Source organism: Zootermopsis nevadensis, unplaced genomic scaffold (assembly GCF_977971745.1).
Source record: "Zootermopsis nevadensis isolate Lab colony 2312 unplaced genomic scaffold, Znev_1.0 Znev_ptg000009l, whole genome shotgun sequence".
In the NCBI taxonomy this organism is placed as follows: domain Eukaryota; kingdom Metazoa; phylum Arthropoda; class Insecta; order Blattodea; family Termopsidae; genus Zootermopsis; species Zootermopsis nevadensis.
Genome location: NW_028259141.1, coordinates 6396209 through 6414982, shown reverse-complemented (window position 1 = coordinate 6414982; position 18774 = coordinate 6396209). Strand labels below are relative to the sequence as shown.

At 36.3% G+C, this 18774-nt stretch overlaps 2 protein-coding genes across 3 annotated transcripts; one reads left to right on the top strand and one right to left on the bottom strand.

Moving 5' to 3' along the window:
* Positions 1 to 1319: 1319 nt before the first annotated feature.
* Positions 1320 to 14630, bottom strand: IntS4 (integrator complex subunit 4). Its single transcript, XM_022062943.2, has 16 exons — positions 14286 to 14630; positions 13996 to 14148; positions 13715 to 13843; positions 13047 to 13193; positions 12747 to 12917; positions 11973 to 12112; positions 11214 to 11406; positions 10109 to 10283; positions 8919 to 9124; positions 8076 to 8198; positions 7054 to 7189; positions 6068 to 6201; positions 4504 to 4835; positions 4051 to 4215; positions 3289 to 3448; positions 1320 to 2103 (listed from the first exon to the last, which is right to left on the bottom strand). The coding sequence occupies exons 1-16, from the start codon at positions 14337 to 14339 to the stop codon at positions 1603 to 1605; spliced, it is 2919 nt and encodes a 972-aa protein (XP_021918635.2). The 5' UTR covers positions 14340 to 14630; the 3' UTR covers positions 1320 to 1602.
* A 90-nt stretch (positions 14631 to 14720) lies between these two features.
* LOC110829325 (uncharacterized) lies at positions 14721 to 18769 on the top strand. Of its 2 annotated transcripts, none has more exons than XM_022062941.2 (8): positions 14721 to 14858; positions 14970 to 15117; positions 15285 to 15382; positions 16083 to 16187; positions 16493 to 16544; positions 16651 to 16770; positions 17151 to 17312; positions 17737 to 18769. In XM_022062941.2, the coding sequence occupies exons 2-8, from the start codon at positions 14985 to 14987 to the stop codon at positions 17826 to 17828; spliced, it is 762 nt and encodes a 253-aa protein (XP_021918633.1). In that variant the 5' UTR covers positions 14721 to 14858; positions 14970 to 14984; the 3' UTR covers positions 17829 to 18769. The 2 variants fall into 2 exon arrangements, with proteins under 2 accessions (XP_021918633.1, XP_021918634.1); XM_022062942.2 differs by having other exon boundaries at positions 14758 to 14850.
* The last annotated feature ends 5 nt before the right edge of the window (positions 18770 to 18774 follow it).

Here is an 18774-nt window from a genome sequence, read left to right as displayed (position 1 = left end):
TACACAGCATTCAACCTTATTTCCACAAGATCCATTTTAATATCCTACCATCTACCCCTCAATCTTCTGAGTGATCTCTTTTAAGCTTTCCATACAAGATGTAAGCAATTTTCATCTCCCCCACCTTCTCATTCTGGATACAGTAGGGCACTGCATATACGGCAAGTTAGGGACCAGACCCCCGCCGAAAAGTGGATCTTTGCCTTTTTTCAATTGCAAATGCATATCAAAGCCTAATAAGATGTTTACACTATCATATAGTAAGTGCACAATAGCGCTAGGCCTAAGAAAACGATATGAAAGTAAAATGAATATCAGTAGTAGCTGTAAACAGACTATCAGCGACGAGAAAATGGCGCCAGACACACTTCTCTGACTCAGCTGTTGAATGCATGGGGCATATGCACGCAATTGAAAAGCGCTGTATTAGTGGATCGCCGAAAAGCAGGGCCCTACTGTATAATCATTATAATAATTTTTTTAAGATCTATTAACAAACCCAAGGCCATGCCTACAACAGTGTGGGGCCCTCCTTAAGATATGAACAAAGAGGAGAAAAAATTCTGAAGCTGGTAAGCTGTATGTTTATAAAATAGTGTACTCTTAATTCTGTTCTATGATTGCAATGAAATTAATATACGTAACATGCTTTATGTCATTTCTAATTCTTGAGCACAAAATATTTCATATATTGATTTGCATTGAGGTGAATTTCCTCCTTGCCCCCCCTTAAAGACAGCCATGACCACACCAAATTTCATGTCCCTACATTAAATGGTATCAATGTCAAAAGTCTATATGGTGATCACGGTAGGTGAAAAATTAAAAAAGAAAAACAGGTTGGGGGTTGGGCGTAAGGCTAACAACCTTTCACCTTAAAGAAAAAGGCATTGTTACGAACACATTAACCAAGCCTCGGACCAAGATGGACTCTTTGACACGACCATGGGACATAGAGAAAACTGCATAACGATGAGCTTAAAAATCTGCACTCCTCCGCCAGTATTGTCAGGGTGATGAAGTCAAGAAGAATGAGATGGGCGGGGCATGTAGCGTGCATGGATGGGACAAGAGGTGTGCACCGGGTATTGGTTGGGAAGCCTGAGGGGAAGAGACCGCTGGGGAGACCTAGACGTAGATGGGAGGATAATGTCAGGCGGGATCTGTGGGAGATAGGAGTTGAAGGAAAATGGATTTTGCTGGCCCATGACAGGGACCGGTGGAGGGCTTGGGTTAGTTCGGTGACGAACCTTCAGGTTCTGTAAGCCATCTAGTTAGTACAGTCTGTGGGAGTTTGATAATAATGAAAGTCCTTCAAATTGTTCAATAATTAAGAAGAGGGACAGACAAATGGGCATGATGATGCTATAAATCTGTCCTTCATTTTAATAAAAAAGTAGGGTATAAAGAGAAGTCATTCTTATTAAAATACCAGACAAGACAAAGACAGTGGACAAAGTTTCCTGTATGGCAAACATTCTTCCAAGGGTCATATAAACCTTTACCCTGATATGCAGATAATTACTTTTATCCGTCTTGACAGAATGCTAAACCAAATTCCCATGCTTTTATAGGTGTGTCAATAATAACCATTTATCTTTCTCAAATCCCCCTTTTGACAGGTTTGGGGGAGACAAATACTTTAACAGGCTTACAAAGATCAATTACACAGGGATCACCAACAGCTTTTGAAACTCCTGCAACAGTCCCCTTCCTGTTAGTCAAACCCGTTCCTAATCCTAGTCCACTCTCGACATCAGTTAAATCAAGAGCCAAGCTAATATCTATGGTACAAGCCTCAGTCCACACTTGATGAGAGACAAGAACTGTTGTGAGGAGCCTGAAGTTAGTATCAGATGTGTCACTTGTTACGCTGTTGCCTTCCGAGTCAGACAGTAGCATGGGCCGAAGATCTGAACATTTTGGAACTATTAACTGCGTTTGCTGGTCAGGATATTTTACCTTTACACGCAAGGTAGCAGTGTTTCGAACGTTGCACAATTCAGCATCCAGGAGTACTCCGATAACAAGGCCTGCTGTGAATTTCAGTGCTGCATCAACCTCTCCTGTTGGTTCTGTGATAACTGCTGTTGACATGCGTACCTGTAAGAAAATAATGCCTTCAATGAAGCAAGCATCATGTACACCAGTGGTTCCCAAGGTATTTTTGGGTGCCCGCGTTGTTACGGAAAGAGGTTATACTGAATAATGAAGGCCGTTCAACCACGAACATTATAAAATCAAAGTGCAGATCTCAACTTACTGATGCCCATCTTGACGATTGTCTGCGAGCAGCAACGTCATCCTACACTCCCAAAGTTGAAAAACTGGCCGATGAAATGCAATGCCAAACATCACACTAACTTCCCACTTCCGTAATAATAACTGTATTTATAAAACTACGTATTTTTGATTGCATGGTTTCTTGTATCATTAAACGTCGTGTTGTTTTGTGTATTATTTGGTGTCCATATCTTATTTGTCCAGAGAAAAGAAAATTTGCCTTTGTTAATTGGCTGGTGCCCGCCACGATCTCATAAACTCTTAAATGTGCCCATAGGCACAAAAAGGTTGGGGACCACTGATGTACACACTTACTGTAACCTTACTTAATTTCTCTGTTGTGATTAATGGCAAAAACATTGGCCAGTATCACACAAGTAACAATATTCCTTCTTTATATTTTCAGAAATTATAAATGAAATGTAACATTATAAACATATTATGAATCAGTAATACTTCTCTTCACCTTGTATTATTAGTGCAGTTACATTAATATGGTTCAGATTGGCAAATATGTAGCACGCACACATAAAACAAGTAGTGAATAAGCAGTAAAATTTCAGGTTTCATAACTACAGGTAATATTAACTTTTCAAGGAAGAATATGTCTGGAAGAGCTCATAGTTACTCAGTCACACATAATATTAAATATTTGTATAAAGGTAAAAATTAAGTCATTACTGTATCTAAGCATCACACCATGAAAGCGTAAAAACGTGCTAAGGAATAAAATTATGCACTTCCAACATGAGAAGAGAAGTGGTCAGCTTCAAGAGGTGAAACATGATCACTCAAGTCAGTAAAACAACTGACTACAGCACAATGCATTGTCAGGTTGAGGATGGAGGAAATGAAGACAGCTGATATGGAGCAGACCTCCGGCTTGGGGGTTGGACGAGATGCTAACAAACCCTCATATAATATAACTAATATATTCTGAATATTATGATTTCACAAAAGCAGAATTTATCTGTTATTATCTAACTCCACTAACAAACAACTCACAGCAATATTGGGGCGAGGCGGTGGTGCTGGCGATGACACCTGAAGGAGTGGCAGTAAACTCCTTGCTACAGGGCCTGGTTTGGTGTCCTCTAACTGCCCCATTTCCTTGAATACAGATGCTGTGAATGCTTCAGGCTGCAGCCCCTGTTCAATTAAGTACCTACGCAAACAAACAATAAAATTCACGCAAAGCACTGTTGCAAAAATACATCGTGCAATGAATAACAAGACTGTACTGGAATATGCACATGCATTTCTTGTAAATTCTAAATTATTAATAAAAGATTATATCACTTATCTTACTTTGACAATTTCCGTTTTCAACTATATAAATCACGTGGTCTCAATATCTTCTTTAAGCAAGTTAGCACTGTGGTAGCATACAGGACTCATACGCATGGGGGTCATTGTCAACTTTTTTATTTCATACAGCTGTCATATTATTTTGCATTTCCAAAGAATTCTACACCAAAATTTTGTATTTTCTAAAAATCCTACTGCAAGTGGCGCTAGTGTCAATACACATCACAATTTTGCCTGCCATGTTGGTATTACTGACCAGACAAAATTTAGTGTATGATTTTAGAGTATTCCCTAATGGCATAATGTCCACACCAAATTTAATTCAAATATATCAAGCAGTTCTTGAGTTAAATCATGTGGACAGAGAGGACCAGTCCATTTCACTTCATGTACATCATGCAAAGACCACTTGCAAATCTGGATTGCAGCCATTCTCAATTGTCATGCAGAAACACATACCTCTGTGTGTCTTCTATTTGTTCCAGGAAATGCTCACACAATGCCAGGGCTGAAGAATTGCTTGCTCTCACAATGTAGACAAGCTGTAGGGCCAGTGCCTTCAGTTTAAACTGTTTTACTGCTGCAAGATCTTCCTCTTTCAGTCCCACAAACAAGTGTTGTAACCTGCAACAGCATATTTCAGTCACATCAATTTTTATGCTTTCTTTGAGAAAATGCACAATAGGGATATCATGCCTGTCCGTCCAATTATCCTTGTGATCTGCCCCTGAACTATCCAACAGATTTAGAAAAAATCTGATACTGGGGCTCCATACTAAAGGCTGTCAAGACAATATAATTTGGTTCATGCTGGTCCAGATACAAGATCTAAAACCGATTATGCAAATCACATCCGAATACTGTTCGGACCGTAAGACATAAGCTGGACTGTTTGGAACTTGCATTACATACTTGAGGCAGTGCTGCAGTAACTGGGTGATGGAATTTCGAATTATGTTGCCCTGCTGAGTGGCAAGTGTGGATGGATTAGCCCACAGTCTGTTGGAGAGAAGCTTCACCATGAGTAACTGACTTCCAATGTACAGAGCTGAAAACTGAGCAGCCCCTGCCACAGCACTGTCAATGGTAGCAAGACGTGTCAAATCTCTCTGTGCAGCCTCTAATAACTCCTCCTGGATCCGAGGGTTTGGTGCTGCTTCTATATGGGCTAGCAATGAATCAAAGAACTGAGCTGTGCCCGTCTCAACTGATACCAACTCGGCCGACCGTCTTGAGCCATCGAGCTGTTAAAAACAGAACAGAATATTAAATAATATCCCTATCATGTCCACATCACCTGTTATATTTTCAAATAACTCCACTTTGTCATATATGCCTGTCAAATTCTACCGTCATTTACAGAAAATAATTCACTTTTACAGACAGATCACACAGATAGTGATGTTTCCCATGACAAACAATTTTCATATAGCTTCATGCACATTATGTAGCCAAACTTTCAATCATAATTTTTTTTTTAGAAAGCTGTGTGGATAATGCAGTAAAATAAAGTGTAAGGTAATCAGCAGGCTAACTACGTAGTAATTATCTATTTGATCAGTACATCTATCACATTACCACAATCGGACAGAGTCCTTCTGGACAAGATGATAGTCATTCAGCTGGTCAATGAATTACCTGCATTCTGGAGAACCTAAACATTCATTACCATGTTCACAACAGATGACCACTTGTACCTACCTGAGTCACATGAATCCAGTCCACACCCTCTCACCAAACTTCATTAAGGTGCATTTTAATATTATCCTTCCATCTATACCTAAGTATTCCAGGTTTTATCTTTCTTTCAGGCTTTCCAATGAAAATTTTGTATGATTTTCTCATCTCCTTTACAGTACATCCACCTATCTATTTAATTTCTTTTATGTAAAGAATACCACTTTATTTCATGAAAATCATCTTCTTGTTTATAGTTTCTTGTTTCAAGTTTAATGGAAGACTTAAATATGGTGAATAAATTCATAAACCCGCTGCTGAATTTTCAATAACTGCATCCTAGTTTTCATGAATATTTAATGTATGGTTTTTTAAATACTACCAGCTGCATTTCTAAAAAGAATGGGATAACAAGACAAAAGTGTAGGGCAGAGAGCACAATGAATGTGAATATGAATTTTCCTGAAGACACAGAGAAACAGTTTCAATGTCTATCTTTGGGTAAGTTTAAAAACAGTTAAAACCTATATCATTTGCAAAATGAATCAATGCTACTATTAATAACATTTTGTTCCAACATTATCCATTGTCTGTTTATTTAAAAATTACACCACCTTCCAGTAAGACAGAGCCAGTATCCAAAACAGTAAATTTTGTATTTTTTAATTTTTATACTGTTGAATATATTTTTTAAATTTCCAAAAACAGACCATGGACAATGTCAATACTGATGACAGAATACAAATGCCAAAAACTCTAGAATGAAAAATAAAAGCTGCAATTATATGACATAACCTACCTTAAGAGCTGGTACCAGGTTGGGCATGGTATCACGCAGGTAACTATAATGCTTCAATGTGTGTTCCTCAAACAGGTGCAACATAGTTGGGCAGTGCTGAGCAGCATTGAACACCAATATCAAGATGCAGATATCTAGGCAACTTTCAGGAAACATTTCTTCAATGTACAGTTACAGATGAATTCACTAAGACAGCCTTCTACAACAGCAAATTCTATAAAATAAATTGCACTCAGTATGTTTACTTGCTTAATATTTCAAATGGGGTCTGCAGTGGCCGCGTGGTCTGAGGCGTGGGCCTTGTGCTCCTTGGTCACTGGGACCATGGGTTCGAATCCCACTCAAGGCATGGATGTCTCTCCACGTTTTTCTGTGTTGTGCTGTCCTGTGTACAGGTAGAGGCCTTGCGATGGGCCAATCCCTCGTCCAAGGAGTCCTACCAAATGTCTATAGATCAAGCCAACCAAAAGTTGGGACCCGCAGTGCTCAGGCACTTGAAGAACGGGTCGTTCCCAGTATCCCAGTATAATTTCAAATTCCTTGGTTTCAAAAAACTGTCCTCAGGATATGTATTTTCTCCTGTTAAACATGCTCTCATTTGAACAATTCTTCATAAAAAGCTATCAATTATAACTTCACAAATTACTACAGTGACAGCTGAAAGTTGTTGAAAATAAGACAGTTGTCTTCTGGGTTGTTGCACCATGTACTCTGGTAGAAGTTTACCAACGTTTTAGAGGTCCTTGCTGCCTCCATAATCATGGCGATGGAGGCAGCAAGGACCTCTGAAACATTGGTAAACGTCTACCAGACTACACGGTGCAACAGCCCAGAAGACAGCCATCTTCAGACTCACCACTGCGAAAACCTCAAATCTTACTTTGTTGAAAAGAATTTTACACTTCAGGTATCATGACTATTAATATAAAACTATGAAGTGTGCTAAAGACGTTACTTGAAAGGCAGTAGCCAATGTCAAAGGATACAAGCTGGATCTTCCACATCTGGTTCAGGGGTGTCAAAGAAAGGATGAATTGCCAGAAGTTCTGGTACAAGTGGAAGTGTGAGTTCAGGGTGAGCTTGTCCAATCTTTTGCAGGCAACGCCATGTTGACCGTCGATCCTGAAGAACAGTACAGCACAAAATCACAGACCAAGACAGAGAAATGCAAACTTATGAAATATGTACACCAAGGCAAATATAGCAACAGCAGCAGGGATAATATTTTTAAGAAGTATTAAAGGAAAAACAAAAAGAGGTAGACTAAGAAATTAAAGATTTAGAGAGATCTAAAATCAAACTTCTTGGAAGGAAAACTAACAAATAACAGAACAAAATGGTATGGACAAGCTTTAAGAATAAAAGAAAAAAGAATTCCAAAGAACATTTAAAACATGAATGCATAAGGAAAATGATGAAAAGAGAGACTGAGATCAAGATGGAAACAATAGCTTAAAGACAGATGTCATTCAAAAGGAAGGACAGAAAGAATACCATGAGAAGAAACTGAGGAGAAACAGTTGTGGGAAGACAAATGGAAACATTTTAGGAAGAAGACAAAATATGTTGTCGTTTATAGCAATTGTAGAGGTAAATGGTATTTCATTTTTCAACTGCCCAACTTTACATCTTACTTACAAGGTATTTTCTGGTATAAAAGGCATGTAAGTCAAGTTATGGAGATCACTGAAAATTACATTTGGAAGAGTCACAAATCGAAGAAGTACTCTCACATCACACACAAAATATTAATTTACAAAATAATCAGAATGTTAACAAAATGTCTGACAGGTTCTGTGATTTAAGTTCCTTCATAATCTCTGCTGAATGGTATATCCCATTCATTCTGAACTGTATCTGGTGGAACACTGAATTTATGTGTATGAACTGCAGTAAACCCACTTACAGAAGAAAACTTACATTTTGATTTCTTTAATCTCTGTTTTGTAGATGAAAAAATTCAGAAACAAATACTGTACCACATATACATATATTCATTTAGATTTACCATTGGATACTTCTTGAGGTTGTCCAACAAACATTCCACACACATTTGCAGGCATCCCTTGCTTGACAGGCGACATGCTGACAGCATCTTGTGCAGGCCTTCTCGTACATCAATTGAGAAATCCTACAACCACAATCACAATTTATATACAACTCCTATTTTCAACACTTACAATGTTACAGCCATACATATTAGTCTAGCCCTGTGTGATTTGTGTCACTTTCCATAGCGTAGAAAAGGCTGCTGTCAGACAGAAAACAAGATTCTGATGTCAGAAAATATCAACTATGATTATGCAAATTTTAAAAACAGTTACTTTCATCTAAAACATCTCCAATAATCCTTATCAAGCAAATACTGTCATTGTTTCACGCCAACAACAAAGCAAATACAAATTAACACAAAGCAACCACACTATAAACAATTGTTATCATGCAGAAAGATGAAAAATAACACTGGCATAGCAATATTATGTTCAAACTGCACTAAAAATGTAAATGTCTGAATCTAATATTACACCATCCACACTTTTAGTCCAGTATCAATGCCATAATATTACAGTGGTTCCAGTGTGAGTGTGAAGGCATAACTCAAGCCTAATTTTAAAACATCCACATCTGTTAACTCTGTTAAGTCACATTACCTTTTGATCAATGTTATAACAATTTAATAACAACTGAACATAACTCAGCAAATATGTGAACATTACAAAATAAAAATAAAAGTTCAGAGCATAAAATTAAGCTATAATGATTAAATTTACAAAGATGTCTAAGATTAGCAGATCTTCTGAATGGAACACAAAAACTGACACATGCAGCTCAACATACAGACTTATGGTACCTTCAGAGCACCGAGGATGGTTTCAAGTTGATCCTCCCTCAGAACTGTGTACTTGCTGATCTTGGTTAAGCTGTCAATGGCTTTAAGTCTCACGTCTTCTATCTCATCATTAAACATGTCCACCAGAAAGTCGAGCGACAGCTGCGCAAATTGTAGGTTGTTCAAGGACAATGAGCACAAAGAATCAACAGAAGCATTGCGAACTTCTAGAATGAAAGTTGAAATATGACATTTGTAACCCACGTCTATAAACGGGTATTCTATCATTAAGGCAAAGGAAAACAAGGCATTAACTCAAATACACGAAACTTCACAAACATCTTCAGAGTCTACATCGGTAAAGTATTCTTTTGGGTCTGTATGACATCCGAAATGAATTAAATCACTATACAAATTCTTAAATAAATCAAACCAAATAACGAGGGGAATAAATAAATAAATACAAAGACACATGGCGGATTATATGGCAATGTACTGTGTAGTTACAGGCAAGAGACATACCCTCAAATAAACCCAACATCACTACAGCAATGGTCACAAAATTGCATGCTTAAACGTCACAGCGAATCATACAATGCTGCAACATAAAACAGTGGAGTCCAGGGGAATGAAGGCAGTTCAGAACTCACACCTATCAACATTGTATACTGGTGACTTACAGCCACGGAGTAAAGAGAAGATGAAGTCCTTCTGTGGGTTTGAAGCATGCAATTTGGCGATGCCTACAAGAACTGCGAATAAAAAAGGACTGCGACACAATACGAGTAAATGGACTGGCATTAAGAACAAAAGATGAAGAGAGCAAAAAGAAAACAGAAAAGTGATTCGTTCACCTACTGTTTAACATGTTTTTTTGGGAAGTGGAAAATTTATACAGAATAGGAGATGTTCCTCCTAAGCACTGGTATCTATGTACAAGTCCACACAATGTTACAACTCAGAAAACCAATGCCGACATCTTTACTACCATGCAAACCTCAAATTTCAATATGAATTTCTTGTTGAGATCATGAGTCTGGGTCCCATCTGCTGGAAATGCGTTCATAAGCATCAATACTATTTCAAAATCTTTGTGTCCATCAAAGAAAACAAAGAAAATTTTCATGTCTACAGAATTGTGGGAAAAGGCAGATGTAATTTTACTGGATGGGAAAAGACAATGATTTTGTGCAGAAAGAAACAGCACATACCTTGGTATTCATCTTCCAAGCCGTGGACAAAAGCACCACAGGATCCACTGCTCATAAGACTCACTGATTCAGCATCCACCAGTTCCCTGGGAGCATCATCAGCCCATTTTTTCCCACTTGCCCATTCACCTGAAGTAACTGACTCCCAAGCTCTCTCATGAGCTGAGCACTTCTTCTGCAAAGATTAAAGATTATAAGGCATATAACAAATCACACGGTCTTATCCTAGAATATTTAACACTGTACTGATTAAGAGATTTGAAGTTCTCATGCCGTTGAAGTCAATTGTGAAGATGGCTGTCAGGCTGGCAGAAGTTCACCAATGTTTCAGGTCCCTGCTGCCTCCATCATCATTGTGGATAATACAACCCAGAAGACAGCCGTCTTTGCACTCACTACCATGTAAACCTCTAATCCTGCTAAGTCAATTGTGGTCTTCTGGGTTGAGATGCCATGTAGTCTTGTAGGTAGTTACCAAAATTTTAAAGGATTTATGTATGATTTGAGGTTTTCACAGCGGTGAGTATGAAGATTTCTGTCTTCTGGGTTGTTGCGCCGTGTAGTCTGGTCGATGTTAACCAACATTTCAGAGGTCATACTGCCTCCGTCATCAGGGCGATCGCCCTGATGACGGGGGCAGTATGACCTCTGAAATGTTAGTAAACATCTATCAGACTACACAGCGTAACAACCCCGAAGACAGAAATCTTCATTTCAAAGGATTGTATAACCTCCATCTTCAAGGAAGAAGTGACCTCAACACCCGAAACTCTAAACCACTTGCTTGAACTGAAGATCTTGGAGGTGAGTTTGCTTTTACAAAACCATGTGACACAAACACATGTCCGAAGTGGTATCACCATTTCTGCTACTACAATTACAGAAAACTTAGTGGGTTACTCATGCATGAAATATGCACACACTACAAACTTTGAATATCACTCTTTATGTTCTAAAATTAATACCAGTGCAGACAGCGCTGATTTCTTTCAATACTATTTATAATCAACCAGTATAATGACAAGTATTTTACTGGAAAATTATACAAATTCCATTAGAAATTGGAATCATATAAATAAAGTACAATGTCTGGTATACGACGTACCCTCATATTTGACATCAGTTTCTTATCCAGTGTCTGCTGAAGAAACTTTGGACTGACAAGACTCATTGTTCCCAGAAATTGTGCTGCCAGAGTACGTACTCGCATAGAGAGGTCATTGATCATCAGACAAACTTTGCCAAAGGCATCATCTACCAAACGAATCTCTTCCTCACTCTCAGCTACCGTAATCATGCTGAACATGAAAAGAAAAGTGTTCCATTTTATTTTTAACATTAAACAAACACATGTCACAATTACTAACTATAGCAACTGTAGTTAAACACATCAGAATAAATTACATGAGAGAACTTTATAAATAAATCAAATTTGATGCCAGACCAGAATAAGTTTTATAAAACCCAAGTTTTAAGCATCACTTAATCTGAGGAAATAGAAGAATGACAGTGGAAATGAAAACAGACTAGAAGATAATCGAGAATAAGTGACAATGTAAGTACATTATGAAAGATACTGATTAGAAAAAGTGGAAGGCAATGATGAATAAGATATTATGGGAACAGAATCTACTGATTAACAATACAATAAATAACTGATTAATTATATGATACAAGATCCTTCTAGGGTGGGTGATAATCATATGAAATTCAGAGAATCTCGCATGACAGACATTTCTCATTGGCTGGATGGGCAAGGGGTAAGCTACTTACAGATGAAATCATGACTGTGAGCTTGCTTACTCCCTGTTCACATGAAAAAGCCAAGCATTAAGGTTTTGTCCGATTCTGAAGTGATACTTACTTTTCTGGATATGTCTGGCCTAGCACCCAAACCAGCTTTAGTGCCACTTCACGGACAACTTCATAGTCATCTTTTAGTGCAAGGCAAACTTCAGAGTACACAGATGAATCAAGTTTTGAACCTCGTTCATGGACAGTAAGCTATAACAAAATCCACAGTTTTTTAAGTGGATATAACAATTACCAATAAAACCCTTAAACAAATGTTCAAGCAGTACAGTGTAAGACTTCTGAAGAAAGAAAAGTAGAGAAATATATCCTCGTACCACTTGCAGGATCATAGACCGTGTGTCCTTATTTCAATAATTTATATATGCTTATGATTATGACAAATAACAATGAATGAAGATCCATGCTAAAACTTGAGAATGCGTTTGTTGCAGCTTGAGAAATGCAGGTTCAGCTGAGTTTATTAAGGTGCTGTTATGACATGAGCTTTACAAATGCAGAAAATATTAGTCTAAATTAAAAACATATACCTCCTCAGTAGTATTATATTATTTTTGTAAAATCTGAGGTTTTCACAGCGGTGAGTATGAAGATTTCTGTCTTCTGGGTTGTTGTACTGTGTAGACTGGTCGATGTTAACCAGCGTTTCAGAGATCATACTGCCTCCGTCATCAGGGCGATGAGGCGATCTCTAAGGATGCAGGTTTTGAAGAAATTTGTGACAAAACTCATGGTGAAAGACACTGGACTTATTCTAATTATGTGGACTCTTGTATAAATTACAGGCTTCAACCTGATTTATAAATAAAATAAAACATCAATTCACCATTGTCCTGAAGGCAGCACTTCTCACTCGTGCCTCCTCGCTGCGAGTGTAGTCGCCAACATGCCTCATCATAGCTTGAGCACTGCTTTCAGAATTCCCACCCACTGGCAGAAGGCCACCAATCATTTCCAAACATTTACACTTCACATAGTGACTTGTGTCTGTAAGGTACTGTAACAAAATGACATGAATTTAATTTAAAACCGAATCACAATGAAAAACTAAGCACAAGCTTGAACCTACTTTCTTACATTACATGAAATAAAGAATAAAATAATTTTTCCAGTATTTTATTTTTACCTGCTTTGCAACAAGAACCAACTTCTGGTGTACTGATACATTATCTGGTAACAATTTTCCAAGCTTCAACAATGCTGATACACCCTGAGCAATCACTTTATGAGATTCTTCTTTCTTCAGTAATTGTATTGTTTCTTCAATTATACTCTAAATAAAAAATATATAATCACATTAATATAAACAATACATTATTTATGAAATAAATTTATTAAACAATTACTCCAAGAATCAATTTAAAAATTTTACGATTAGGGATCTGTGAAAGAAACCTTTTTCAAAACCATGTGTTACTCAAAATACATTTATTAATCATCCACCTTGTTCTTGTAATCCCAGTAACAGTGAGTGAAGACAATAAATTATGAGGCTCCACATTACATAGATTTCTCCATTCTTCTGTTATTGGCACTTCACCTGTACTAATATATTCTCCTCAGCATTCTGATCTTAAAATATTTTCAAATTGTTCTTTCCTCAGAACAGACCAAGTTGCACATCCCCACAAAACAAAGTACTTTGTACATTTTAATCTTCAAGCTTCTAAAATGGAGATGGGAAGAAAATAGATTCTGAACTGGATACTGGAAAATCTCTTAACTATATACTATGTCGAAGGAAAAAATCAAGAGTTCTTACAAACAAGTTCCATCTGTAATCTTTATTAGTACCTGCACATCAGCTCCCGGCTCTTTTCCAATATCTCCCAATAATGACAATATTTTTGCACGCACAACAGACTCATTTTCCTGCTGAAAGTGCTCAGCCAGTTTCTTAATAACATCAACCAAATCTTCTTCCTGCAAGAAAACAGACAATTTGCAACAAAACACTTACTTTGGTTACTGTTTTTAAACTTATTAATAAGCAGCTTTGACAGGTTAGTATGACAGTCACAGTTTACATTTTTACTACTACAAAAAAGAAAAAGAACTACAGACACTATACACACCTGGAACTTCAATGAATCTGATATCCGAAGAAGAATTTGTAATGCATCATTACTTGTCTTACTTTTTTCTAGTAGTCCTACATATGCAGCAGCAGAACTACCAGAAATTAATTTCTTCACAAGGCGAAGTTTTTTAAAAGGTTTCGGCTGTTCCTAAAGAAAACATCTGAGTTGTAAGAATCATGTTCAACATAGTTGTATTTCTATTTAACCATACAAATTGTGGATACAAAAAATATTTCAAAACCATCATAAGACACACAATCGCAATTCATGGCATCAAATTGTACCTGTATAACTTGGCTATATTCAGCAAGAGCTCTCTTCTTTAGCAACGCTGCCATTATAAAGGATTCTCTTTCACATTACCAAAAAGGATCCATGTATATATTGTACTGTAATGTCCGGCCTGAATTCAAGATCGGAAAGCAACCAGGTATGGTAGGGTACACAATTGATGTTAATTTAATTTACGGCTTTCAGCACAGACGTTTAAGACGTTATCTGCGGGTTGTGACTCAGTGTAGTCGAGTTACTGACGTTTCGGAGGAACGTATCACCACCGTCATCAATGATTTTTGGATTGCCTTTAACCTCACTACCAGCCACTGATTTACCGGACGTCAGAAATCTCATTATTACCACTACACGAATATTTATTATTTTATCTAACGGTGCACAGATGTTGTTAGTCATGCAGAGTCATTATAGTAAAACGAATCTTCGTGGAAACACTGATTGTTGACCAACATTGATCTAGTATCTGTGACAATTTTCAGCACCCATTTGTAGAATATGACGCGCGACTTCAAATCTCTAAGCAAAAAAATCATACACAAGAAGTGGAGTTAAACAGTTTGAGTGTACAACAGCATATTACAATCCATAATAATGTCCTTAATATTGACTTATGTAGTATTAGCTTTCACTGTTATTGTACCCAGTATTATAAATACTTTTTCTCTGTTTTACAGAAATTGTTATGAACCATGCATAAATATTATGACTTCAGGAATATAGACAGTGTTTCAATAACACTGGTTTTCATATTAATTATAACAGTAATCTATATACTAAACAACTTTACAGCACTTCTCAGGAAGGAATGTAGTGCAGATGAAGGTAATACTCAAATTTTCACATGCAAAATGTCCCATTTTGCAATAATGAGTGGCATATTGTGTTAAATTATATAAGACTGTATGAGTGATTTAGGCTGAACTTATATTTTATCTGATTTAACCAATATACAAACAATGATGTATTATTTAAGCAATATACTTCTACAGGTTGTCTTGGAGTCAGAATTGAAAGTTACGGAGAGGCAGTGCTTGAATATTCACCTAAATGTGCTAACATAATTGATGAAATTCACTTTATTGCCACTGTAAGTAATTCCAGGTTGATTTGTTCATAACTGATAGTATTTGAGGTTCTCATGCAGTGAGTATAAAGATGGCTGTTTCTGTGTTTTAGAGCAATGTAATCTAGTGGAAGTTTACAGAGGTTTCTCTTATAGAGCCAAATATATACAAATAAACTATGTATTTAATGACTATATCAAATTATATGTTTCTTTACAACTTATAAGAACACAAATTAAAAGTAAATATGATTAAATTAATTAACTATGTATATGCATTAGGAATCCGTTTAATGAAAATATCACTCCCATAGTCGATATATAGAAAAATGTGAATAGAATTTTCAGAAAATAATTGTTTACACCATTGGTATTCAACCTTTTTTGTTCGCGTACCCCCAGATATAATTCTCTTCAATTTTGTACCCCCAAAGTTATTGGTGTATAATTCAAGTTATACATAGTATGTAATCTACATCTAAAATAAATTAAATTACATTACTGATTATTCAGTGTTTATCATAATTTTTTTTTAAAAAAAAAAATTTCACGTACCCCAGGTTGAATACCACTGATTTACACCAAAGAAAAACTAGTACCTTTACACATTCTAATCACTTATATGATTGAGCCTAACAGCACATTAAGTAGTATGATAGAAGTGTCTGAATATAAGGTTCTCAAAGCACTACAAAAGCTTCGTTTCAATGTATTCTGTTTACAGAGACTGCATCTAAAATTTTATGAAGAAAAGTGCATTGCATTGCTCAAAGAGTATCCAGAAGCTGTCAATTCTCCTAAACTTCCATTAATGTATACTCCATTTCTGGTAAGAGAAGAAGTTATAAATTTGAATTTGTTTGATGTGAAGTTTACAATGAAGTGGTCCAGTTTCCAAATCTAACTGGTACATATGCCATTCATAGTTATTGTTTTAAATCCTAGTCAGTAATGAAAAGTATTTTATTAAGTAGTAAATGTAAAATCCTAGCAGTGGTAGAAACTAATTAGAAGCTCGTAACTTACTGGTCAAAAGTATCTTGTATCTATAACTATTTGCTCTCCACCAGACAGAAAGATAACATAATATTATGAACCTTTATCATAGCGAGAATTTTTTGATTATATTTACAGAGGGCTTGTTGGTGTGGAAATGCTAGAGTTGTTGAATACATGCTTAAAAATGGTGAGTTATCACTTTCCAAGTACATTTCTGATTTCTAATAAATATAGGAAAAACAGATTGAGGGCAAATGTACTTAACACCACAATACTGTTTTAAATACATTCAGGTGCTGACATCACTTCCTGTACAAATGATGGGGACACACCGATGTTCTTGGCAGTTTATAGCGCTATCAAGAAGTCATATGCATATGATCCAGCCTGCATCAATATACTATACAATTCAGGTATTTTATTGATACAAAAAAATCTGACATTTTTACACGATCTGTCAAGTGCTTTGAGAATGGACAGAAACCACTTCCGCAACCGATTTTGTTCATTTTGCATAAAATTTATTAAAAACAAAAATATCCCTTTATGTTACCATCATTTTCTTTCATTTTTGTTCTCATATAAAGTGAAGGAAGGAAAAGAGGAATGCTAGGTTGGTTAAATGAAAGGAATGGAAAAGGCAAAGAAGAGATAATGCTATTAAAGGGATAAAACAATAGAGTGAGATTAAAATGTTAAATAATCATCCACTGAATTTCAAAAGGCCATTCACACTACTACATCTATAATTATCAATTCTAACAGTTTGATAAATGTAACATACTTTTTTCAGGTTGCAATATCAATGCACCGAAGTCTCATGGCTACACTCCCCTTCATCTGGCTGCCAAGGCTGGCAATGCGGATCTTGTTCGCTGGCTTCTTGTACATGGCGCTGATCCAGACAGAGTCACTAAGTGTAATAAGAAACCAGTCGATTTTGCCATAAAATATGGTATGGCATTTCATTAATTCGGAAGGGATTCTACCTGTTATAACTTCATGAAGTCCTGATTATTAATGTCAAATTCTGGTAACATATCTCCAGCTAGAGAAGGGATTTTCTACATGTCCACACCAGTTGAACTTCATGTTGTAACAGCATTTACCTGAAATGTTTACTGTTACTTTGTTCAAAAGAGTGCTGACTTCTTGACATCTGAGAGGTAGTTTCTCATCCAGACTACGGCATGTAAACGAAATCACGCAAATCATTTGTTTTAGTCTTTGATGTGCCAAGGAGAAAAACAATTCAAATCGAAACTTACAACTACTCTGAAGTAAAATGAGTAGTCACTGTTATACGATGTTATTACATCTTCATCTGCCCCTAAAATAATAAACAAATTATTTAATTAATAGTAATATTCTTATTGCAGGCCACAAGAAGGTTGTTTCCTTGCTGACAGTCTGCACTGGTGATGAAACTCATCAACAAAGAACTTCGCCAGGATCACAAAAAATAAATTAAAACTACTGATTACAGTTTAACCCCTTGTTGGCACTTAAATGGGTATCTGCTCTGCCTGGGGTGGCCATATAAAATCTTCAATGCAAAAGTCCTATAGCATAGATAGATTTTATTTTTATTTTGAATCTTATGACAAAATTGAAATTATATATGGTCATCTGATCCAGAAGGCAGTGACCTGAATCTTACAAGAATAAAACTTGCCTGTAACATGTTGGCGACAACTGAAAATATAAAGTCTGTGTCACTAGTCACGAACCTGTCTGGATGTTGCCCGGTTTGGACACCACCGTAACACTCAAATCTATCTCAAAATTCCAATACAAGGGGTCAAGTATCGTAAAGCTAACATTAATTTCAATGCGACAAAGTTATACTATTGTACATACATTTAATCTTACTCTCTACATGAATCATTTAGTCAGAGTAAAATAGGGTTAATCTGGTATGTTAAAATTAGATTTTCTTTCAGGTTGTCCTCTGTTATAAGAATAAACTAATGTAAGTACTCTGAAATCAAATATTTGTGTTAAATTGTCTATTTGTTCCTGTTTTCTGTTATACACAACTTCAACTTGTACATTTTGCAATTTTACTCGTATTTCAAAGTATTCATGTAAGATGGAAAATTCCTTAAAACTGTCATTCTCTTGTTTTGTGAGAGTCCAAATTCTATTATAACATTTCCAGTCAGTCTTAGTTTGTATAAACATCAACTGTTTCCGTTTTTGCCGCAGTCTTCTTGTAATGCAGTTTCTCTGAATATGTCTTGTACACAAGACATGTCACACAGTTCAAATAATTATACCAGTGCACAGTGTTTTACCAGTTTGTTACGTATCATAGTTTTCCTTTAATGTGAAAAATTATTTTTCTACTGTTTCAGGCTGATTATGTAGTGCAATTTGTACACTGTTCTCTGTCTGATAAATATCTTTAAATACCA